Here is a 26,490-nt window from a genome sequence, read left to right on the forward strand (position 1 = left end):
CTGAGCATTAATGAACTCTAATTGGTATTTTAACTTTCAACACAACTTTGGGAATGTATCTTTTATATAACAGCCAGTTTGTCATAAAAATGAGAATGGAGACACATGGAGAGGAGACATGTGAAGCTGTCCCTGAGGATCTGATTTCCTCTTCCTGGCTCTTATGCTGTTGCCTGATTGGAAGACACACACGTTAATCTCTGTGCTGGGGCCTGAGCTCTCTGCTCTCCAAAGAGCTCGCTCAGTGAGCAGTCCAGCAGTGTAGAGGGCTTACGCCTTCCCTGCAGGGAAGCCCCCTTTGACACTGCTATAACTAGTTGTTACACTTGGTTTTAGCTGGTTTAGTTTAAAAATCTGTTTTGTTCTCATTAGTTTAAGAATATTATAATAGAATTATTATATGTTCCACTACAGCATTTTATTTCCATACAAAATAATATGCTCTTCTATATCTTGATTATTTTTCTCTTAGCATATGAATAAGAATGATCTATAAAACTATGTTTTTGTAGTTGCCTAATTTGAATGTATTATAGGTATTTAGATATTGTTCTTTAAATTAATATTTAAGTTGTATCTCTTTTTTTCTTTAGTTATTACTAACAATAATGTAATAATCATTTTTACACAAATACTTTTTCATGATGGTAATTTTATTTCTGCAGGCTAAATTCCTAGTAGTGTATATGATGATTGAATCAAACGGCTTGAATTTTTTTATTTCAATGATTACTGTTCCAAAACAATTTCTTCTCCAAATTATAACTTATTATAAATTAGAGTCACCACAATAATGTATGAAAGTACACATTTTGGCAACCTATCACTACAAGACTAGATATTAATCTTCTAACTTCTGCAAGTTTAATTGACAAAAAAAACCTCAATGTAATTTGCACATTTCTGGCCATAAGTATGATACAATGTTTTCTTGTATTTATTGGTCACTGTGGTCCATTTTTAAAATAACTTATTAATGTATTTTCTTCTCTATTTTATTTTCTCTTTTAAATGGAGAACTATACACATTAGAGTTTGGGAGGCATTGCTTTTTTAGATAGTGCTCTGAACAAACAAAGATAGCTTCTCCACCCTCTCTGAATTTAGAGATGACATGTATGCAATCAATATTCAGCCAAATTCAATAAAATTTATTGAGTCTCTACTTTATGTCAAGAACTATATTAGACATAAATACGAATAACGTATGGTTTCTATCCTCAAAATAAAAAGGGAAAGCAGTAAATAATTACAAAACACTTCATTAATAACCATGTGACCTAACAATAAAATTTCCTGCCAGTGCCTACCAGCAAAAGAAAAAAGAACGATAAAAAAAAATAGTTTGACTAATGAGTAGAAAAGGAAAATAAAGCCACAAATCCTAAAGAGGCAGAAAATTGTCTACTAGAGAGCTTGTTTGTAAGATCTGAGAGTAGAATAGAGGACTGAGAGGGGTAAGAAGAAGACAGTAGGCCTACCTGTCAAAGCAGGTCTAACCCGCACATACCCAAAGTCGCAGACTATATATAGACATGGAAGGAGTGTAAATGTCACACAGTACCACTTAACCTCTAAAACAGCTCACTTTTCAACATCTGCCAAACCTCCTGATTGGTGCAAATTCTCAAACAGAAGCTTGAGGAAATCTTCAGTGCAGGTATTGCAATGATTTAATTCCAGGAACTTATAACATTTTTAAAGCTGTTTAGAATTCGAGAAATCTATAGTATTCAAATGACTCAAATTATTTGAAAAATATGTAATTTGGCAGGCATAAATAAATTCTAAAGCATAGAGCAGTTCCCTTGCTCTGCTTTAACAATTGTTTTGCCTAAGTTCTATCACATCAAGACTATGCCAGGCAGCAATTGCTTATGAATACCAAAACCCAGGGAAGACTTAAACAATTTTTTTCATTTCCCTAAGTGTGAACATAAATGGCTTTCTACACAAGGTCTGACATTTATTGAAAGGTCATCTTCATTCTAACCTACATCATTTTCTATTTTGTTATTTATGGGCAATCTACTCTGATGATACATCCATCTCTGTTCATTTCTATGAATTCATTTTCAAAACTTTAATCTAGATAAATTTTTTCACTCACTAAATACCACTCCCCAAAATAAAGAATTTCAACATCCATTAATGACATTCATTAACTTGACATTTTATCTAATCTTTCTCTCTCTCATATTTTCCCACTCCCAGAAAACTCTTCAAGAACGCTTTTCTATGTTATACTTTAGAATAATTTCTCTCCCCAGCCATGTAGTAGCAATATTTTAGTAATTATGTATAAAACAGCCCCAAACTAGCAAGGCATAATTAATTTCACTTTCTATGATCCTAAAGCTTTTCTTGTCTCAGAGAAAGTATGAGTCAACATAGGGTATTCAAGCTGTTATTGCTCTTATTGTCATCATTTGGTGCTGGTTGATTTGGTTTACTTTTGTTTGTTTGCCTTAAGCAGAAAAAGACACATTTAAAAGATAAAGAAAAAATCCACTAAAGAGAATGAGGTTGAAGCTGAGAATGAATGCACTTAATAAACCAGAATCTGGAGAAGACATCAGAAATTAGGGTCCAGAAGAAAGAGAAGGGATTGTGCTTGGCAGGAGTAGTCAACTTTTTTATACCAACCGCCCACTTTTGTATCTCTGTTAGTAGAAAAATTTTCTAATTGTCCACCTGTTCCACAGTAATGGTGATTTATAAAGTAGGGTAATAACTTTACTTTATAAAATTTATAAAGCAGAGTTACAGCAAGTTATAGCATATAATAATAATTACCTTCCAAGTGCTTTATGTCAGATTTTCGCTGTTTGGTAGAATAAATCTTTATAAAACAACTTACTATAGTTAAATCTATCTTTCTAGTTATACTTTGGTTGCTCCGCTACCACCCACCATGAAAGCTGGAACGCCCACTAGTGGGCGGTAGGGACCAGGTTGACTACCACTGGTGTTTGGGTTGGAGAAGGGTGTGGACAAAATCCCTCAGACCAAAATAAGGAATTTGCATTTTATTCTAAGAGTAATGAAAATTCTTGGAATGTTTTCTCCAAGGGTGTGAACTTTGGGTGTATAGTTAAATTAAATTTTAAAATCCCATGAAATACTAGATTAATTTTCTCTGTTTCTCTGTCTGTCTTCAGCTCTCTCTCTCTCTCACCTGTGGTGTCTGGCTCACCACCTCTCCAGCTTCAGCTTTTCCCATTTCCTCCTGTGCCATTATACTCGAGACACATAGCCATCTTGTTGTTGTCTTCGCCAAGTTGCTTGCTATTGAAATTATTTGAGGTCTTATATTCAGTTAGTATACCCCTGGGGTTTTTAGATACATGTGTCAATAAAATCCTATTTTTGCTAAAGTCAATATAGGTTGAGTCCAGTCATTGGAAACTAAGGAATCTTGACTAATTATTATTCCTATTCTTTTAAATGTTTCTCATATGCATTGGTCCTGAGTATTTCCACCCTATCACTCCTCCCCAAAACAAGCTCTTTTTTGTCCATATACTATCTAAACTGTGGGAACCAGTAATCCAACTGGTTTACCCATGAAACAGTGAAGTTTTCTCTCATAATAAATACAGTCCATTAACTAATGCAGACCAGTAGTAAGCCAATGATATTTTTGCTAAAAATATTCCATATGAATGAATTGATACAATAAACAATTTATTTGTACTCTGTATTTACCACAAATCCTTTTATCAAACTATAAATTTCCAAATTCTGTAAGTATACTGCTTAGTTTTTAAAACAAAAATAAATTTAAAATGATCCCTAGTGATGTAAGAAAAGCAAAGCATGGTTTGGGAGTAAGACAGATCTGGGTTTGAATTTGATGCTGTCATATTCCTGTTCTCAAATTTAAGTTTTTTTTGTTTTTGTTTTTGTTTTTTAATTTATTCATTTTAGAGAGGAGAGGGAGAGACAGAGGGAGAGAGAGAGAGGAGAGACAGAGAGAGAGAAGGGGGGAGGAGCTGGAAGCGTCAACTCCCATATGTGCCTTGACCAGGCAAGCCCAGGGTTTCGAACTGGTGACCTCAGCATTTCTAGGTCGATGCTTTATCCACTGTGCCACCACAGGTCAGGCCCCTGTTCTCAAATTTAAATTACTCATCAAGACTTGATTTCCACACGAGGATAACATGCTTCTCTTTCTGACATTGTTGTGAAAAATAAATTAAGAGACCAGACACAATATCTGTCCCCAAATGGGAACATCTCTACTACCATTCTTGAGACCTTTTCTTTAGGTCTCCAAGATATTTTGTTTGCCAAGTCTGTGCAGGCAAATCACAACCTCTCCCAGTATTGTGCATTTCACAAATAGAGTGAAGAGATCGCCTAACTTTAGGGATTAAACATCTGAGCTCCAGACAGGCAAAATAAATGACTAAAAAGATTGGCCATAGAGCAAGTTTTGGTAGAAACTGTGGTAAACCACAGGGCAAATGCTCCATGTAAAAGCAGCCTGTATTCAACCCCATGATTTTGTCAGGGGGAATATGGCAAAAGTATTCTTATTTTTGTAAGAAACAAAGGAACCTGACTTCTTGCCAGGTGTCTAGTTCTTTTTAAGTGCTGCTGTATTTTTTTTCAAAATTCATTAACAGTTTCCAGGTCCAACAAAACATGGGTGGTTCACACATAGCCTGTTAGTGACCTTGTCCCTGAGGCTACAACCAAGTCACTAATTAAAAATGACTAGCAAGAATTTAAAAATACATTTTTTTTAATTACAAAAGAAGGTATAGCACCTTGGTCGGCAAACCACCACTCTGGAGGTACATGCAGCTCTTTGGCCCCTTGAGTGTGGCTCTCCCACAAAGGGTACTCCATCCTAATTAAGTTAATAACAATGTACCTACATATATAGTTTAAGTTAAAAAAAAATGGCTCTCAAAAGAAATTTCAATCGTTGTACTGTTGATATTTGGCTCTGTTGACTAATGAGTTTGTCGACCACTGCATAATTTGACATGTTTTAAAATTTATGTACATGGGTTATGCTCACTTGTTCTGCTACTCATCTTTTTTGTTTATCATTATGTCTTGCTATTTATCAAGTACCTGTAGCTCAAGTTTACCCATTTTAACTGTCTTATAGTAGCCCACTGAATAAATATTCCTCATTTTTTACTAATTAACCTACTGTGGTTGGTAACTGAGGTCTTGTGGTGGCTGGGATGAATGCTGTAATGAACATTCATATTTATCCATCTTTCTGCTCAAGAATAAGTGTTTTATGAGGGTCTGTAACTAGAAGCAGAAGCATAAAACAATAAAACTTCTATATCCTTGTGTAAAAAAAAAGACTTGCAAGAAAGAGCAAAGACAGCGCTTTTAACATCTCTCTAGGAACCTCGAGTTGAAAGATCAAGAGCACCTTCTACTCAACTACTCCCTCTATTGGTGTATCAGTCATCATCTCAATTCGGCTGCAATATTACATTTCTACAATACTGTATATCAATTTCTGATACAGTGCATTCATGCTGCCTCTGAACATTGAGATGTTCTCCTACTTATGAACCTATCTTTACCCCTTCATTCTAAAAGCAAAGTAAATTCACGACATTTGAAATGTCCCTTTCCCATTTCGTTTATTGATATGTATCTATTATATGCTCAAACCATTGGGTAAATTTTTTTTGTATTTTTCTGAAGTGAGAAGCAGGGAGGCAGAAACAGACTCCCCCATGCACCTGACCGGGATCCACCCAGCATTCCCACTAGGGGGCGATGCTCTGCCTATCTGGGGTTTGCTCCATTGTAACAGAAGCCGTTCTAGCACCTGAGGCAGAGTTCATGGAGCCATCTTCAGTGCCTGAGCCAACTTTGCTCGAGTGAAGCTTTGGCTCTGGGGGGTGGGGAGGAGAGGAAGAGAGAGATAGAAAGAAAGGAGAAGGGGAAGGGCAGAGAAGCAGACGGGCATTTCTCCTGTGTGCCCTGGCTGGGAATCAAAACTGGGGCTTCCACACGCCGGTCTGGCACTCTACCATTGAACTACCATTAGAGTGAAAATCTTTTAAAGGGCAAAAATCTTTTATAAACTAGAAGAAATAGGTTAAAAATGCTTTTTAGCATAGGAAAGGCCATTTTCAAAGGTTAAATTTTTATGCTATGGGGATGTTACTTGACTAGTGACATTTGACAAAAAAAAATTAAAAATTTTCATTAGAATTGTTTTGACTGCCTAACATACTGCTTAGCAAGTATCTTTAAATTATTTTACATGAGCATATTTTATCTCCAATTAGTTTACAATCATTTTAAGGTTCTATATATTTTATATCTCCCCAAAGATTTTAATAAACATCCATCAGGCTGATTCAAAATTGCTTTTTATAATTACTGCTAAGAAAAGTGAGAAACAGCCTGACTAGGTGGTGGCACAGTGGATAAAGCGTCGGACTGGGACGCGGAAGGACCCAGGTTCAAGACCCTGGGGTTGCCAGCTTGAGCGCAGGCTCATCTGGCTTAAGCAAAGTTCACCAGCTTGGACCCAAGGTCACTGGTTCAAGCAAGGGGTTACTCAGTCTGCTGAAGGCCCGCGATCATGGCACATATGAGAGGGCAATCAATGAACAACTAAGGTGTCGCAACGAAAAACTGATGATTGATGCTTCTCATCTCTCTCCCTTCCTGTCTGTCTGTCCCTATCTAACCCTCTATCTGACTCTCTCTCTGTCCCTGTAAAAAAAATTAAATAAATAAATTTTAAAAAAAAGAAAAGTGAGAAACATATCAAAGTCAAGATCCATGCACGAGCTAGAATTTTCAGCATTATTTTGTTCCACAGTCCCTTAGCCAAACCTGATAAAACATTCACTCAGAAGTTTTATAAACAAAGGAGAAAATTGCTGTTACATTTTACTGACAATATAGAAGTAAAATTGCTAAACAAATCCAAGTTGAATTCAACTATAAGTAAATAATTAAGTTTTATATCAGTCTACTTAATCCATAGTGTATAAGTAGAATAAGCTTACAGTGCTCTAATAAAATTTTATTTATTTACAGTAGTTGCTCTAAGAATGCAAGGATTATGTATTATTTGAAAATATTAAAGTACAATTAATATAATTAAGGAAAAATGCTACTTTACCATCTTGCTGTATAATAAAATTTATTCCACAAAGAAATTTTAGAAGAAAAAATTAATTTAAAATGTCATGAGTTAAGATAGATTTCTGAGCACATCATACGCAAATTATAATTTGTGACTTACATAGTAGTGGATATAAAATGATTACACATATCTCTCATGAGATATTTTATAAAGAAATATTTATGACAGAGAGGTCATCTAATATAACAAATGTAATAAGAAGTCTGCATTTTTAGGACATACAGAGAAAAGTAAATATCCAAAGATGTTATTTTTCAGAAAAAAATAAAATTTTTGGAATAATTAAACAAGGGAAATAGAATTATGAGACAAATATTGACCTCTGAAATTGGAATCCTGCTAATAATGATAGCCACACAGTATTTTAAGAGAACTATACAAATAATTGTCAGAGTCAGGATTCAAACCCATCTCTTACTGAGTCAAAAAACCCATGTGCATTATGTTATGATATACTTGCCTCCTATTTTCCTAATATAACATATGGCAAAAATCCTGAAAAGCTTTAGTGATTCTGAAAGAACCCCAAGTTATGAGAATTATGATTATTCTAAATGAGCTAAAGCTTCCAATAAGTACCTTCGAAGATGCTGGAAATTTTAAAATATATCTATATACTTCATTATCATTATCATATATGTCAGTCTGTTATAGATAATAATCTTGAACATTTTAACATGCTTTCTCATTTCCATTCTTTCTTTATATGATCTCATCCTACTTAGCCTGAGACATCCCCTGTCTCAAAGATCATCACTACTCTATGGCAGAAATTCAGAGAGAAAGTCAATATCAACTTCTAACTCTAAAAATATACCACTACTCCTAATTCATCCATCCATTCAAAAATACTATCTCAATTATGAGATACTATCTCATTAATGAGATTAGTTCATTATAACTAATTAGTTTTCTATTGTAGATACAGCAATGAACAAAATAAATCTTGAAGTAAAATGGGTCTCAGTCTGAGTGTGTGTGTGTGTAGCGATGGTATAGAGAAGAAGAAATATATGAAAAAAGAAAGGTCCTATCAATCAGGAATTAAAAGAAAAAGCTTTACGCTACTGAGAAAGTGGAAAAGGAATAAAGGGCAAAGCAGTCAGACTGGAGTGCCCTGGGATCTTAGGGTGATGGTAGAGGTAAAAACACCTAAATAGGTTTGTGAAGGAAATACCACTGTAAAGGGCTTGTTCCTCCTCAGGATGGAGAGCAATGACAAGTCTCTCAGAAAATCCTTGTTTTCTATGTATATAGTATCATGTCCAGTAAGATCTTAGGGCTTCTCTCGCAGGCCATGAAGAGCTACGGAAGGTTGTAGAAGTCACCTTCTCATCATGCATACCACAGATGGTTGCAGAGAAAACAACCAAGAGCATCTGAGGCCCAAGGATAAAATAGAAAATAAAAACCTAAAAATTAGAAGCTATGACTGCAGGTCAGTGACAGGATCATCCACCAAAAGCCAGGTGAGATGAAACACAGTATCACAGACTTGAAATCCCCTCACCCCAGTTCCATTTGGCTTCTCCTTTCCTAGAAGTGAGACAGAAAAGGTATACTCTTAAAAAAAGAAGAGAAAAACACTGTTCTGAAGATGAATTTTAAATTGATTGGATATTTATCCAAAAGAAATTGAATTAAATCCTGGTAGGTTGATAAAAAAAAAATGCGTTACCCCGAATCAGTGCCCTCACTGCCCACACCAGCATTGCAAGATGCACAAAGAAACAGTTAAAAAAACATAAAAAGTAATGTTTTATATATCTGAATTCATATAAACCACACAAAATTCTATAATCTCGCTACATTCTGAAAAGGTAGTATAATATATATAAATGTCACTATTTATTTCAACACATCCTACTAGCTTTATAAAATTTAGAATTAAAAATAGATAACTTAGAAAATTATAGCTAAATTCTTAGAGTAGGTGGTACCTATGGACTTTAACCATTCATACCCAGAAAGAAAAGAAGCAGGTAAACAACAGCCTTCAGAATGCTATGTAATCTCATGTGTTTAGGTGCACACATGCTAAAAATAACATGGAGCTTTAGTAAGACAAGCATGATTACTTCATAGAGAGACAATATTGTTCTCTCAATGTGTAATTGTAAACCCCAGCCAGAAAAATGGTAATCCTTAGTTTCACTAATCTCACTTTCAGTTTTGTCTAACTCAGTAAAACAGTGTCAAAATATTGGAGTGATTGCACCTGATTTAAAAAATCTAGCAGTTATCACTGATTTCTCTTTTTCTATCCCTTCAACCAATCCATAATCAAGTCCTGTCAACTCTTCTTCATAACTAGCTCAAAGTGGCCCATTTTTTTTCCCCATTGCCAATATCATCTATTGCCCAGACTACAAAAATAGTATGCCTACAGGTCCCTGATAAGCCTTTGGCTCCCTACAATTCATTCTCTTTAAAGTATCCAAAATGCTTAAAATTCTCCAATAACTTCCACTGTTAAAATGAAACCAAATCCTTACTGTGGCTTGGACCCTGACCTTTGTCTGCTCCCCCAGTGTTACCCCTCCTGTCTCTGTTACCCTAGCAATGTTGACCTCTTTTCTTGTCTTCAAAATGGTAAGTTGTGTTTCCCCACAGAGCCTATGCAGTTGATGTCCTTCTTCCTGGAAAACTTTTACCTGCAGATCTTCACATGACAGGAAGCTCTATGTTCTCCTCAGATCTAGGCAAAATGACTGTGAATCAGGCAGTAAGAACGTAGGCAATGCCAAAAGTTTAAAGAGAGATTAGGAAATGAACTATATGATTTTATGCATGGTAGAGTGGAGTAGAGAGGGGGCAAATACACGGTGACAGAAAATGATTTGACTTTGGGTGATGGGCACACAACACGATCAACAGTTCAAAAGCTATAGAAATATTTACCTGAAATCTATGTACTCTTATTGCTCAATGTCACCCCATTATATTTAATTTTCTAAATAAAATTTTATTTTAAAAATCTGAATTTAGAAGAAAGGAAAGTATATTTCTTTAAATTGTTGTAGCTTCTAAATGCTGGATCTTCCAAGTCAGGAAACTAAAAGTGAGAAATGCATATGTTCTATGTTCATAAAATATTGTATAAAATGTATTTTCTAAGTTATGTTTAAAATGCACTAGGAAATACATTACATAACTGATGAATCCTTTAAGAGCATTAACATTAAATGAAATTAGGATTTTTATCTATTGAGTTTTCATGAAGCAGTATAGCCATGTTGTTAATTGACATGGGACATACTATGAAGTTTCATCTTTTTCACAATTACACAAATAGATAATGAGGTGAAAGTGATTAGAAAAAAATAAATCCTCTGTCCACATGGCAATGGAAAACTGACCTTAAATAACATTTTTAAAGAACTACCTTCTAGTAAAATATCAGTTAAAATTATGTTCAAGGAAACCAAAAAAAAGTAATATAGAGAATATTTGTATAAAACTTCCAAAGAGTTGAAAATTATATATTGTAATATTTAAATTAAGTATCCAATCTTTCAAGAGCATCAATTTAGTATAATTATGCATAATACATAATTGTTTTTATTTTAATTATAAAAATTATATTACAAAAAATTTTATATTCCTTGACTATGCTTGGATCTCTACATGTAAAAAACTTGTTTTTTAATAACAGCATATTAACTAGCCTATTAATAATCAGGTTCCTAATGTGGTATCACATTTTGAAATAAAAGAAACTACATTCCTATTATGTTACAGATTAATACTTGTTCTCAGAACTATTTCCAAAAAAAAAAAAAAAAAATTCTTACCAGACATAAACTGTATAATAGAGGATAATTCCATTTGGCTCTAGGGGTGGTTGCCATGACAACTTCACTGTGACACCAGACAACTGTTTTACAGAGAAGTCATGGGGAGGAGAATCAGGAGCTGAAAAGTTAAGAGTATAGAATAATGTATTTTATTAAACGTATATAAAAAAGGTTGAAATAAAGATGCACAAAATTTTTATTATACACTTTCTGCTAAGTGAATCAGGTATAGCACTTTTCTCCATGGGCATGGGAGACTGATGTTTACTTTCAAAATGAGATGATAAAAGAAGATTTTGCATGGTGGTGTTAGAACATCTGTTTCTGTGATTCAATGGAAAAAAACATTTCATGAGAAAAAAGAACAAGGGGTATGTCACAGTAATTCACCTACTGCTCAAGTACATCTTGGTAAATTATCAGTCTCTAATAAAAATAAAACTATGAGGTAGATAAATATAATATACAGCAAAAAAGCTCCTCCCGAATAAAAACAGATAGAAAAAAGTCATACATGTAAGAAGTAGGAAAGTTGTAAGCAGAACATTAGGACAGTAGTTAAAATAACTAACCTCATAGCCCTGGCAGTTTGGCTCAGTGGTAGAGCGTGGGCCTAGTAAGTGGAAGTCCTAGGTTTGATTCCCAGTCAGGGCACAGGTGAAATGACCATCAGCTGCTCCACACACCTCCTCCATCTTCTCCCACAGCCATGGCTCGAATGAGCAAGTTGGCCCCAGGCACTAAGGATGGCTCCCTGGCCTCGCTTCAGGTGCTCAAATAGCTCCACTGCTGAGCAACAAAGCAGCGACCCCAAATGGGCAGAAAATCAGCCCCAGATGGGGGTTGCCAGGTGAATCCTGGTCAGAGTGCATGTGGGTGTCTCTCTCTCCTGCTCTCTGCCTCTCATTTGATTAAAAAAAAAACTGACCTCATAAAAACTACATTCCTCAATTTCAATTTTATCAATGAAATGTAAAATAATACCAAAATCTGTTCATATAGTCTTCAAAATTGAATGGTTTAAAAGGACACACCAGGACTGACCTGTGGTGGCGGAGTGGATAAAATGTCGACCTGGAAATGCTGAGGTCGCCAGTTCGAAACCCTGGGCTTGCCTGGTCAAGGCACATATGGGAGTTGATGCTTCCAGCTCCTCCCACCCTTCTCTCTCTCTCTGTCTCTCCTCTCTCTCTCTCTCTCTCTGTCTGTCTCTGTCTCTGTCTCTCCCTCTCCTCTCTAAAATGAATAAATTTAAAAAAAATAAAAAAAATTTTTAAAAAAGGGCACATCAATGCAGCACATAAACAGGAAAATACAGTTTAAGGTCTACTTCTAATTCTGCTATAATACTACAAGGATTCAAATACTTTAGCCATTCTGTATTGAATAAGCACTAAAAACATCACTGTAAACTAGTTGGCCAAGTTTATATCTCCATTTAGATCACAGAACCACTGATTTAGATAAAACATTTAGAATGGCATTTCTCAGCTGCTGTATAACAGTAATGTCTTAGAATATTAATAAATAACTTTTTGCATATTAAAGGGTATAAGTTACTAAAATCTTGATCATTGTTATAGTTTTATATGTAAAATGAAGAAATGGGAAGCTAACAGAAATTCTGATAATTTTTTATATCTTCAAACAGTGTTTATTTATTAATTTGTATATGTGTACAACACCTTTACCAATAATTTGGAAAAAATACTACCTAAATTATTTTAATTTTTATTTTCTGAATAATCTCAGTTATAGTTGTGTATGTACATATGTCTCTCTGTGTGTTTTCATTATTTTGGTAACAAAAGTTTTTCAAAGATAAAAGTACATTGAGCAGAGAAAAGGTTTATGAGATAGTTCTAATGAATAATGGTGACAGCTGATTTATATTTTTCAATTGGTATTTTCACTGGCACTACAATAAAAATGCTAACAAATTCTAATTATCACAAGAATCCATATATCATTTGGAGCTGTCTTTTTCCCAAGATAGGCATTACCTCTGAGAATTCTTAATTTGTCAAAACAAAAGCCTATGATATTTTCCCTAATAGATTTACAGAACTTAACTTTTGTTTATTATTGAAAAAAAAAGATTTCAATCAAAAATAGCACTGATACAGAACTTGATATGATATAAGTTAGTATTTTTATTATATAACATGCCTTAAGATATTTCTGAGAAATACGAAATAATTCTTAGTGTTTTATATTTAATCTTTAGAATATCCTTGGGTGTTTTCTTTTTTATGTAAAACTTTGTATTGCTTAATAAATGTAATTAACATGCCTATCTAAACAAAATACTGCATATCTATGACAGCAGAAAGTTTTGATTATTTTGGCATTTGTATTCTAAAATACAATCTAAAAAATAAAATTTGAAAAATAAATGCAATACATTTTGCAATCTATCCAATTCATCACGACAGAGCAGATGAGAATACATGAGAAGGGTCGCCATAAGGCTCTTACTCTCTGGGCCGGGCATGCTCTTTCCTATCTCTCACGCTCCCTCTTACTCATCTTGCTTCAAATCACAGCATCAACATTAACTTTCTCAGCTACACTTTGGCGATTGCCTCAGATTACTAGAGACCCGCTATTGTCCTGGGGAATACTTTTGGGCAACACTTATACCAGTAATTGAATTATAAAAATTACTTGTTTACACATTTATTAAAATTATATCTCTTCTACTGAACTGCAAGCTCCAGGAGGGTGAGGAGCTCCTAACACCCAATAAAGCAAACTTTCTCAGGACTCTTGTAATTTTTTGATAAGTTCACACTATTCCTTAGCAATTAGAGTGATGACTATGTCAAGGATTTAGATGACAGTTTACCTTGACTCCATATTTTTAACAGCCCAGGTGTTCAGATAATTAGAATAAGTTGAAACTTGAGAGGTAAAAAAAACTCTGATTGTTTGAAATATATGTTCATTATGTTATTTCATATAGGACCTCAAAATTTCAGAACAATTTAATTAGATTTAAAAAAAGGATTGGATAATATATCCAGAACCACCCTGCTAAAATGTTTATATATCTTCCTTGGGTATTATCTAAGATAGAAAAGAAATCTAACATTTGCTAGCATTTAACTATTGTCCCGTGTGGGAGGAAGAATTGATTAATTAAGTCATTTTCACTTTGAGAACAAGATAAATCTAACTATAAAAAGTACAAATTTGGTTCCATTTCTTTCTATCTTTTTCAATTTCTTCAGTGTCTTACAGTTCTTCGACTACAGATCTTTTACCTCCTTTGGTTAAATTTATTCCTAAATTGTGGGGTTTTGTTTTTGGTTGTTTTGGGGTTTTTTGATGCAATTATAAAAGGGATTGTTTTCTTAGTTTCTCTTTCTCATAGTTCATTAGCGTATAAAAATGCAACCAATTTCTGTATATTTATTTTGTATCCTGCTACTTTACTAAGTTTATCAGTTCTAGTTATTTTTTGGTAGAACCTTTAGGGTTTTCTACATATAGCATCATGTCATTTGGAAATAATGACAGTTTTACTTCTTCCTTTCCAAGTTGGATGTCTTTTATTTCTTCCTCTTGCCTGATTGCTGTAGCTAGGACTTTTAGTACGATGTTGAATAACAGTGGTGAAAGCAGACATCCCTGTCTTGTTCTTCATATTAAGGGAAATATTTTTAGTTCTTTCTCACTGAGCATTATGTTAGCTGTGGGCTTGTCATATATGGTCTTTATGTTGAGATATGTTCCCTCTAGATCCATTTTGGTGAGAGTTTTTAACATAAATGGGTGATAGATTATGTCAAATAATTATCTGCATCTATTGATCTGATCATATGATTTTTATCCTTCATCTTGTTTATGTAGTGTATCATGTTAATTGATTTGCAGATATTGTACCAATCTTGCATCCCAAAATTAAATCTCACTTGATCATGGTATATGATCTTTTCATTGTATTGCCAGATTAATTTTGCTAAGATTTTTTTTAACTTCTTTTCCAAGTGAGAGGAGGGGAGCTAGAGACAGACTCCTACATGTGCCCCAATAAAATACACCCGGCAACCCCCAGCTGTGGCCAATGCTCTGCCAATCTGGGTTTGTGCTTACAGCTGAGCTATTTTTAGCACCTGAGGTGGAGGCTTCACAGAGCCATCTTTAGCTCCTGGAACTTAAGGACTTGAACCAATAGAGCATGGCTTCAGGAGGGGAAAAAAGAGAGAGAAAGAAGGGATAGGAGGAGGGATGGAGAAACAGATGGTCGCTTCCCCAGTGCGCCCTAACTGACAATAAAACCTGAGACACCACATGACTGGCCAAAGCTCCACCATTGAGTCAGCCAGCCAGGGCTATTTTGTTAAGATTTTGTTACGCATCATTGCATCTATGTTCATCAAAAGTATTGCCCTATAATTTTCTTTCTTTGTAGTTTCTTTATCTGCTTTTGGAATTAGAATAATGATGATCTCATAAAATGAACTTAAAAGTCTTTCTTCCTCTTGAACTTTTTTGAAATAATTAAAGAAGGATAGGCATTAGTTTCTCTTTGAATGTTTGGAAAATTCCACCTCTGAGGCCATCTTGTCCAGGACTTCTCTTTGCTGTAAGTCTTTTGATTACTGCTTCAATTTCAATAGTTATAATGGGTCTGTTCAAACTTTGTTTCTTCTTGATTTATTTTTGGAAGATTGTACATTTCTAGGAATTTATCCATTTCATCCAGATTGTCCAATTTGTTGGTATATAGTTGTTTATTATATTTTCTTTTAATCCTTTGTATTTCTTTGGTGTCAGTTGCTGCTTCTCTTTCATTTCTGCCTATTTGATGAGTCTGGTTAAAGGTTTATTAAACTTGTTTATCTTTTCAAAAGACCAGCACTTGGTTTCATTGAACTTTCATATTTTTTTTACACTCTATTTCATTTATTTCCTCTCTGACATTTTTTGTTTTATGCAGATAGAGAAAGAATCAGAGAGAGGAACAGATAGGGACAGAGAGACAGGAAGGAAGAGAGATGAGAAGTACCAATTCTTTGTTGCGGCACCTTAATTGTTCATTGGTTGCTATCTCATATGTGTCTTGACCAGGGGCTACAGCAGAGCGAGTGACCCCTTGTTCAAGCCAACGACCTCAGGATTTAGACCCTGGGTTCTCTGCGTGCCAGTCTAATGCTCTATCCACTGCACCACCGCATGGACAGTGGTGTCTACTCTGACATTTATTATTCCCTTTCTTCTTCTTACTTTGGGCTTGCTTTGTTCTTCTCTTTTTAGTTCCTTTAATTGTAAAGTTAGAAGGTTTTTTTTTTTGAGACTTTTCTTGTTTCTTGAGATAGGCCTGTAATGCTATGAATTTCCCTGTTAGAAATGCTTTCACTGTGTCCCATAGATTTTAGATTATTGTGTCAGAATGGCTATTATCAATAAATAAACAACAATATAATGGACATAGAAGGAATTATGCTAACTCAAAGTCAGTCAGAGAAAGATAAATACCATACGATTTCACTTATATGAGGAAACTGAAGAGCAATATATTCCTACAGCATAGGAAAAGTAGTCAATAATACTGTAGTTACTATTTACACTGCCAGGTGGGTACTGAGAATATGAAGGGGGACAATTTGTAGAGTATACAATTGTCTAACCACCGTGCTGTACACTTGAAACTAAAATAAATTAATATTAAATGTAAACTGTAATTAAAAAATAGTTTAAAATTTAAAAATACAGGTTTGGGCAGATACAATTTGATGGCAAAACAAGCATAGTAAGTACAGGCAATGACTAAGGAAGACAAACCTTTAAAAAGACTTAGAAACTGGGGCCACCCAGAGCACACCACCACCGTGCTTGGTGAAGTAATCTGGTGGAGGCGAAACCATGAGGGACCGGAAATGGAGGAAGAGCACTCCAAAGACGTTACTATGGTGAGTAAAATAAGAGCAACACAGAGAAGAGCCTTCCTGTAGAACTGTACAATGCACTTTTTTTTTCTGATGAATGACTAGAATCTGAACATCCACAGGGTACAACCTAAGTTGAAGTTGGGAAAACTTGAAAGAGAGAGAAAAAAATGATACCCTACAAATACTTAGAATACAGACAGGCCCACCCTGAGTGGCAATGTGGCTTCCTTTTATAAGAAAAAGGTAATAGTCCCAAAGCACACAATGTATAAAACATAAAATGCAAAACCAAACCCAGTGTATATTATTCAAAAGTAATTTTCTTAACATGATATATGCCTCTAACGGTGAGGTACCGACGTAAAATGGTCTCAGTAATAAAGTTAATTTTATTCAGGTTAAGAAAAGGTATGTTTAAATATTCAATAGGAAGACAATTAACATTCAGGATTACCATGTTGCAAATTATGTAGCAAGCCTAGAAAATAGCCTGAACTCATTAGCGAACTAATTGTAATATGATAAAAAAAGAAGGCTGCATGTTAACCTACAGAATCTACTATAAAACTTATATAAATATCTAAGTTTTATATAAATAGTTAGATATTCAAACCAAAATTTTGACCTTAAAAATTTTAATAAAATATTAGTGATCTTTTTAAAGAGCACAAATGACTCCAGAATAGTAAAGAAAAAAAAAGGCATTTTACTTCTAATTTTCTTGAACATATTGATATATCTGACTATGCTAGCTTCTTTTACAGCATGACAATGAAATCTATGTAATGTGGCGTAGCACACAATAGATAGTCAAAGACAAGGGGTTGGGGCGGTTTATAAGTTACATCTTCATCTTCATTCATGCCTTTATGAAATGTGATATATTCAAGATACATCACAATCCCCTACTATACTTACCATCCTCTTCTGTCAGCACACTTATGGGTGTACTCCGAACCCCTTCCCCTTTGAGCGTACTGGCAGACACCTCGATCGTATATTGAGTATATTTCTTTAGTCCTAAATACAAATAAAACTGATTAAATTGAGACTTAAAATATCCTTAAATAATATGTATGAGGCAAACTATAAAATGTCTCTTACCAATCTTTCAAAAGTAAAAGCTAAGTGAAATGCAGAATTTTGAAATAGTAACTCCTATTATGAAGATAAAATGATACAGGGTAATGTGGACAAGGCTTGACCTAGAATATTTTCTCATGTGACCTGAAATAAGCTCCTAGCTTATTTAACCAGAAATCCAGAATTACTATAGTCTGTATAAACCTACTCGCTCTTACCATTTCTACTATAACAAGGTAATCTTTTGTGGCCACTTTGTCAATATAAATATCTAATATGTTATTTGTGTGTGTGTGTGTGTGTGTGTGTGTGTGTGTGTGCGTGCGCGCGCGCGCGTGCATTTTACCTTTAATGCTCTGGGTCAAAGAGGTGGTCTCTATAGTTCTGTCCTCATTTCCATTACTTCTCTTGAGATAAATTGTATACTTTTGTATGATTCCATTGGGACTACTGGGGGGAAGGAATGATATTTCAATCTCTTCAGAGGAAATATTTTTGTAAGTAATATTTTCTGGTGCAGTATCAGGCACTAAAAATAAATAAATAAAATAAAATAAGTGCTTAAAACAATTTCAACCTAAAAATCGATTCTTCTGAAGTTCTCATCCAAGGGCATTAGGATGTGACCGTAGAAAATATCCTAAATGAAGGAAGGTGAAGATGAATTACTCACTAAAATGGGCATAAGAAGAATTACATCTTGAGAAAATATTCATACTATGATTTTACAGAATAATCTTTGTAGGATAATATTTGAATTCAAATACTTGTAACAGTATCATGCTATCCTGTACTGCAGAACACAAAGATGAAAGAAAGAGGACTGAAAAACATGTTAAAATGATTCTATATGTGTAATCTTTTATATATATATAAAAGATTAATAAATAGTTTTGGTCTAAAGCAAGATTTAAGACAAGGCAAGTAATTTTTTCTAGATATAATGTCACATATTATGACCTGGAAGGAAAAAAGTCTCCTAAGGATACAGGATATCATTAAATAAAACACTAGTTTTTTGTGCCTCTTAATGTTTTTACTGTTCTAAATTAAATTGGCGTAAATGGTTCTCTACATGTATTCAAATACTAACATGACATGTAGGATTCCAATTCTGGCAAAACACTGGAATAGATACTCTTAACTAAATGACTATCTTAATTAAAATAATTAAAAAACTGAATAAAATTAAAACAATATTTTCTTTTAATTATTTGCTGAGTTGACAGGAAAGTTAGAAACTGTGAAATAAACAAACTAACAAACAAACAAATAAATAAATAAAGTAAAAACAGGTGTCCTGCAATAAATGCTGGTACTAAAGACAGCTTTGCCTTAGGATATTTGTCAATCCTGGTGACTTCAAGTTTCTGTCTTAATATCTGTGTGGAGTTCTAGAGCATGCCTTGGACCAGAAGGATGATAAGAAATATTCTTGCATAAAGAGCTAGAACCTGCCTGACCAGGCCGTGGCGCATTGGATAGAGCGTCAAACTGGGATGTGGAGGACCCAGGTTCGAGACCCTGAGGTCACCAGCTTGAGCGGGCTCATCTGGCTTAAGAAAAAAAAAAAAAGCTCACCAGCTTGGACCCAAGGTCACTGGCTTGAGCAAGGGGTTACTCGGTCTGCTAAAGGCCCATGGTCAAGGCACATATGAGAAAGCAATCAATGAACAACTAAGGTGTCTCAACGAAAAAATAATGATTGATGCTTCTTATCTCTCTCCCTTCCAGTGTGTCTGTCCCTATCTATCCCTCTCTCTGACTCTCTCTCTGTCCCTGAAAGAAAAAAAAAAAAAAGCTAGAACCCAGTAAGAATGCAATTTCAACCAGAACCATTTTCTTGGACAACTCTAGGCAGCACCTTGAATTCATTTGCAGAGAGAGTGCCATGGAATTCACTGTGAGTGGTAACTTTTGGACTAGTGCAATGTTCAGTGCACTAGTGCACTCTCAGGAAATGGAAAGTTGGAAGTAAACCCACTATACAAAAGAGGACAGAAAACAATTTTTTTCTCTTGTCATTCCTCTAAAGAGGTGGGAAAGGAAAAAACCAATTATGCAATTTTGGAACTGCAAGTTTGTCCCTATGAACCTATGTGGCCCAATTCCATGATGTCTATACAGCCTGGAAAAAACCTCTACTTCAGAATTTAGATTAAAACAAATGTGTAATCCTGAGTTGCTATCATTCAAAAGCAAATAGCAGAAGTGAACATAAATCTTCTTTGAAGAAACTGAACTTCAACTCAGGTCACATAAATTTACCACAGATAAAGTTTCAAGGAGTATGAGCTCACTGATAAAATCACTGAACACCCAAGCAAATCAGGCACCAATAGCTAAAGCCAGCAAAGCAAAAGAAAAGAAAATAACACATACACACACAAACACACAAAAGACTTCAAAACACACAAAACACTTCAAAAGACTTTAGCTATTGAACTTACTAAAAAATAAAAATATAGATGTTTAGTATATTTCAAGAAAGAAAACATATTTAAAAATATGAACAAAGAATCTTTAAATAATAATATAAGTAACCAAGCAGGACTGATAGAGAACCAGACAGGCTTTCTAGAAGAGAAAAACAAAATAACTGCAATTAAAATTCTCTTGATGTATACAAACAGATTCGATAAAGATGGAGAAAATTTTAGTGAAAGGGATAGTATTAAAGAACTTATCAGAATGTAGCTCATAGAAAGAAAATATGAAAAATATAAAATGTCAGTTAGACATACAGTTTAGAATAAGGGAATCATATTTGAAAATATAATGGCTGAGAACTTTCAAAATCACTGAAAGGTATCAAATTTCAGATTTATTAATTCCAATAAATCCAAAGCAAATTTTTTTTTAAAAAAATAGTATTTAGAGACTTCATTGTGAAAAAAGAGATTGTCTTAATAACACCAGAAAAAGACCTGAAGTTATTCCCTCTCAGATGGATTATAAGCTTTCTTTTTTATAAGTTATTTCTATCATTTTATACATGTGCAAACACACACATTTTATCTATCACAGTAGAAAAAGAAAGGACTGATGATTCTACTTGTTCTTTCAATGATTGCTCTGGTCAAAATTTACTTTACTCATTTTATCCATTTTCTTACCTATCATTCTCCCTTAGTTCCACGTAAGTTAGGCATTCACCACCCTACTTTTTCCATGAAACCTACTGTTGTGAAATCATCAATGGTTGCCATGTTGCCAAATCAGTAATCAATTGCATGTACCCTCATCTTACTTCACTGTCAGCAGCACTGACATAGGAAATAAATTCCTTCCACTTGAAAAATCATTGCCTTTCATAACATGACATTGTCCTGATTTTCTTCCTACCTCAATGGCCATTTCTGCTAGTCTTTGAAAGGTTTCTTCTCAACTTCCTAAAATCTATAGGTTATATTGCCCCAGGACATAATTGTAAGTTTCTTTTCATTTTCAGGACACTCACCCAGTTGTTACTTCATCTCATCCCTTGACTTTTATTATGATGATGCCTCAAATTTATGTTATCAACTCTGGATTCTTTCCCTGACTTTTAAACATATCACACACACACACACACACACACACACACACACAAACAACTTATAGACACAGATAAGAGTGTGGGTAATGCAGGAGGGAAAGGGGGGAGGAGAGGTGGATGAAGGTAGAGAGGGAATAGATGGTAATGATGGGAGACTTGACTTGGGGTGGTGAACACACATGTAATACACAGATAAAGTATTGTGGAATTGTGCACCTGAAATCTATACAATTTTATTAATCAGTGTCATCTCAATAAATTCAATTTAAAAAAATTAAACATATACCCAACTGCCTTCATGTCCGGAGCTTGAATATTTCAAACAAACTACCAAATTCCTCCTAAGTGACCTCTTTCTTACCTTCCCATCATTTATTCACCCACATATTCAGACCAAAACCCTAGTAATCTTGATTTATCCCTTCACTCCCAAATCTAACATATTCTGCAGCAGTCTTCTATAACTGCCAATCACAGTAGGTTCTTATCTCATCATTTTTTAACAGCTTCCCATTAGAATTAACCAAACCTCTTGCATTGCTGGCCTAAAGTCTGCATGGTCCACCTCTGTCTGTCTTTCTCAGCTGATCTGCTAATTTCCTCCCCATAACTCACACTGCTTGAATGACAGAACTAGTCTATTCTTCCTCAACTGTATAAAGTGTCCTCTTACTGCAGGAACTTGGCAATTACTATTCCTCCTTCCGCAACACTCTTCTTTCTTATTCTCCTCTAATTTAATCATAGAAACTATTAATATCTCTGAATATATCTAACATCCTCAGAGAGACCGTTTCTTAGACCTCTATCTCAAAAAGACGCTCACTACTCTATAACTCTATTTTTTCCCTCATATTTTTTTTGTAGTAGAATTTACCACTACCAAAAGTCATATGTATTATTTTTTACTGGCTTATTTTCTGTGGCCCTTCTAAAAATGTAAACTTCCAGGAGGTAGGTATTTTGTCTTATTGTTATATCCACAATGCCTACTAGAGTTGTAGTATATGATATGGAGTCTATAAATATCTGTTCAATGAATGAAAAAATACATTCAACATGATATGGAATGTATTAAAAACAAAGCAGAAACTCACAACTAAGAAAAATAAGTAAAATTGAATAGCTCTTTAATAGTAAGAAAAAAGGACTTAGTGATGTTATGCTCTAATTTATAACTCCAACTTCTGATTTTGAAAAATCTCATTGACATTTTCTAAGTTGTCCCTCTGGAGTTGCCCGCCTCCCAGTAAGTCAGGATATAAATATGCACCCCTGACCGAGTCTGTCATTCTTTGCATTTAATTCATTAATCTTTAAAGGATCACCAGTGTTGTATCTTCAGGGGAAATAAAGCAAGACCAACTTGATGACATTAATTTTGGAGATTGATGACGCACTCTTCAGTTTTCTGAAATGGCATAGTATTTCCAATTATAGTAGTGTATAAAATAGATAACTCAAGAATAATAGGTAATTATTATAGTTAGCTGAAATAAGCTAAACTGCCTGACCCGGTGGTAGTGCAGTGGATAGAGCATCGAACTGGGATGTGGAGGACCCAGGTTCAAAACCCCAAGGTTGCTGGCCTGAGCACAGGCTCATCTGGCTTGAGCATGGGCTCACCAGCTTGAGCATGTGGTCATTGGCTTGAGCATGGGATCATAGACATACCCCATGGTCACTGGCTTGAGCCCAAAGGTTTGAAGCCCAAGGTTGCTAGCTTGAGCCCAAGGTCACTGGCTAGAGCAAGGGGTCACTCACTCTGTTTTAGCCCTTGGTCAAGGCACATATGAGAAAGCAACCAAAGAACAACTAAGAAGCTGCAACAAAGAATTGATGCCGCTCATCTCTCTCCCTTCTTCTCTGTCTGGCTCTATATGTACCTCTCTCTGTCTCTACTGTCTCTATAAGAGGAAGGAAAGAAGGAAGGAAGGAAGGAAGGAAGGAAGGAAGGAAGGAAGGAAGGAAGGAAGGAAGGAAGGAAGGAAGGAAGGAAGGAGCTGAAACTATATAAAAATTAAAAATGAATAATTTAGGTCATGGGGATACTAAAATAGAAAGTGGGAAGTCATCTTGCGTAAGCCAAAAGATTGCTGTTTGGCATACATAGTTGTAATCTCATGTAGATAAGTTAAAAATGTTATTAATTAATATAAATGCATAGAGTCCTCCACAAAATTTTGGTCAACAGTTAAGTTACTATCCACTGATAGTTGTTGCCCAAAGTCAGCCATATTCAAGGCATTTGGTTAAAGGTTTACTGTAAAGAAAGTTATATCTTAAAAAGGAAAGAGAATATATAGATCATCAGAGGGTAATTTGTATGGAAACTGAAAGTTCTTTATGTGATTATTGCACAGTAAGTATAATATAAATAAAATATAAACTGCCCTGGCTGGTTGGCTCAGCGGTAGAGCGTCGGCCTAGCGTGCGGAGGACCCGGGTTCGATTCCCGGCCAGGTCACACAGGAGAAGCGCCCATTTGCTTCTCCACCCCTCCGCCGCGCCTTCCTCTCTGTCTCTCTCTTCCCCTCCCACAGCCAAGGCTCCATTGGAGCAAAGATGGCCCGGGCGCTGGGGATGGCTCTGTGGCCTCTGCCTCAGGCGCTAGAGTGGCTCTGGTCGCAACGCCCAGGATGGGCAGAGCATCGCCCCCTGGTGGGCAGAGCGTCGCCCCATGGTGGGCATGCCGGGTGGATCCCGGTCTGGCGCATGCGGGAGTCTGTCTGACTGTCTCTCCCTGTTTCCAGCTTCAGAAAAATGCAAAAAACTAAAAAAATAAAAAATAAATAAAATATAAACTAAAATGAAGTATGCTTATCAACTGTACATTATATATGTAAGCATACACACAGAGTCTTGTATTGACTTTCCTGTTTCGACATAAGAGTTTAGTATTTTACTTTCAAGCATTAGTAAACTCTGATTCCCCAACCAAAATAAAACATTTGAACAAATAATTTACTCCTTTTTGTAATTAGCACTATTAACACATTACTGAATTAGAAAATTCCTCCATTTCTCATGAAACAATAATAAAAAGTGGGCTCTTTTTCTTTCTATAAGAGTAAAGGATAAAATTGTTGTATTTAATAAGCATACTGAGCCCTGGGAAGAGAAAGATGTTTTTTTTTAGCATATCCTGTTTCAAATGACACTTTAAAATTCTAGCTTCCTCTTTTGCAAAAAGATATATACTGGCGGCTCAATAGTAGTAAAGATGATCTAGGGAAAGTCACTAATGTAGATTTCATTGTCCATTATTTCCATCCTGATGGAGAATATTTCACAAACTTTGTCAGTACCCTAATTTAGGACTGAGAACTAGAAATTAGGACTATGGGCATTGAGTCTTATGCCCTACTTTTAGAACTCTTTTGATTCCGAAGTGTCTACTGTAAAGATGACCCAATTATATAAATACTAACAGGGGGGCGAGCTAGTAAACCCTACCCTTCTCTATTTTTCTCCCTTCTCTATTTTTCTCATGAGGTCAGGAGCCTTAAATGACTGTCAGGACTCTTATTTTCAAGTCTAAACATTACTTCTTATCTACAATGATTTTTGAGTCATTTTATCCAAACATGCCTAGGTCTCCTCATTCATGAAATGTTTCCTAAGACACTTCCAATACAAAAATTTACATTTTAAATGACATTTCAAGTTAAAGTCTTATATTCACTTATAGTTTACTATTATCCCTACCTTAGAATTAAGCTCATACAAAAAATAATGAAATAAATATCCAATTTACTTTTAAATACTAAGTAACAAACTGCATGTATGTAATAATTAGTGACCAAAAAAAAAGATTTTCTATACAGAGTCATAAAAGTAAGCTGTTCGTGATGCTGTGACCACTTAAGTAGTGAGAGATTTGATGTGTTCATGAATATGGTTATAGTTTAATATCATAACAAGGCTTTTTTAAATTCTCACTTTCCTTCCTAATGCTGTTTAGACCACAAAACAGCAAAATATCACTGGTAACACTGAACAGAAAGATCCTAGACATATTTATAAGTTACCAACTTTATTGATGGCTTCTAAAACAGCACATGTTATGGAATGGACTTTACAGTCAGAGAGATTTGGGTTCCAATTCCAGCATCATCACTTACCAGCTGTATGACCTTAAGCTATTAAATACCCACCAATTATTATTAACTTTAGGTGGGTAAAAATTCATTCTATTCTCCAGTAATATTCCCACTAGGATAAACTTCTCAGATCTCCATTTTTCTTTAGGCAAGGAAGATAATAATACCTTAATACTTTATTCTAGAATACAATTAGGAAATTGTTGAGAAAGCCAATAGCAAAACTAATGGCATTATATCAGTACTTAAAATATGCTTGTTTCTTTCTTTGACCAAGGGTAAAATAAAGTAAAACTAGCCCTGGTAAAGAGTAGATTTTTTTTCACAAAAATATTTAAGTACAATATCTATATAAGCAATGAAATATGAAAATGTGGAGTTTAATATCAAATATGTTTTGCTTAACAGGGAGAAACTCTTAATGAGACAAAAAATGCTCTTTTTATCACTCTCTTGTTTCTGCAATTATAACCAATGCCACTCGCTATGGGCACGGTGCCATTTCATTTAATTAATTTCTTTGACCAGTTTCAAAAAGATACTTTCACTGAAAGGAAGGTGGTTTTGCTAGATTTCATGATCCTCAAGGTCAGCGACGGTCATAAAGGATCTGGTGGAGTCATTGAAGTCACTGAGATTTGGGCATTAAGCTACCATTAAGCCAGTTGCTAGTCAATAAATATATTTTATATGTGGGGATAAAACAGTAAATTTATATTTAGTTCTTAATTCTCAGCACACACAATAAAGTTGACGTAAGAGCAATGCTCCAATACATGATTATAAACATAAACAAAAGAACTAAGACCGTCAAGTAAAATATCTTCCTTTGTGCTGTTTGTCATCGCATCAATGAAACTCAAAACACAAGGAAGTCCTTGCCTGCAGTAGTTCCTTTAGATGAGATATCCCCTCGCCATCC

General features: G+C 34.9%; 1 protein-coding gene across 2 annotated transcripts in view; it reads right to left on the reverse strand.

Annotated features, from left to right (window-relative positions):
- The window catches only part of PTPRQ (protein tyrosine phosphatase receptor type Q), a 270,501-nt gene that overhangs the window by 156,294 nt on the left and 87,717 nt on the right, over positions 1-26,490 (reverse strand). For both annotated transcript variants that reach the window (XM_066368486.1, XM_066368485.1), the window contains exons 25-27: positions 18,274-18,456; positions 17,763-17,864; positions 10,945-11,065 (exon numbers count right to left, since the gene is read on the reverse strand). In XM_066368486.1, the coding sequence (XP_066224583.1) occupies positions 10,945-11,065; positions 17,763-17,864; positions 18,274-18,456 (406 nt within the window). The remainder of the gene's footprint in view (positions 1-10,944; positions 11,066-17,762; positions 17,865-18,273; positions 18,457-26,490) is intronic.

The sequence above is a fragment of the Saccopteryx leptura genome, chromosome 2 (genome assembly GCF_036850995.1).
Source record: "Saccopteryx leptura isolate mSacLep1 chromosome 2, mSacLep1_pri_phased_curated, whole genome shotgun sequence".
NCBI classification, from domain to species: Eukaryota; Metazoa; Chordata; class Mammalia; order Chiroptera; family Emballonuridae; genus Saccopteryx; species Saccopteryx leptura.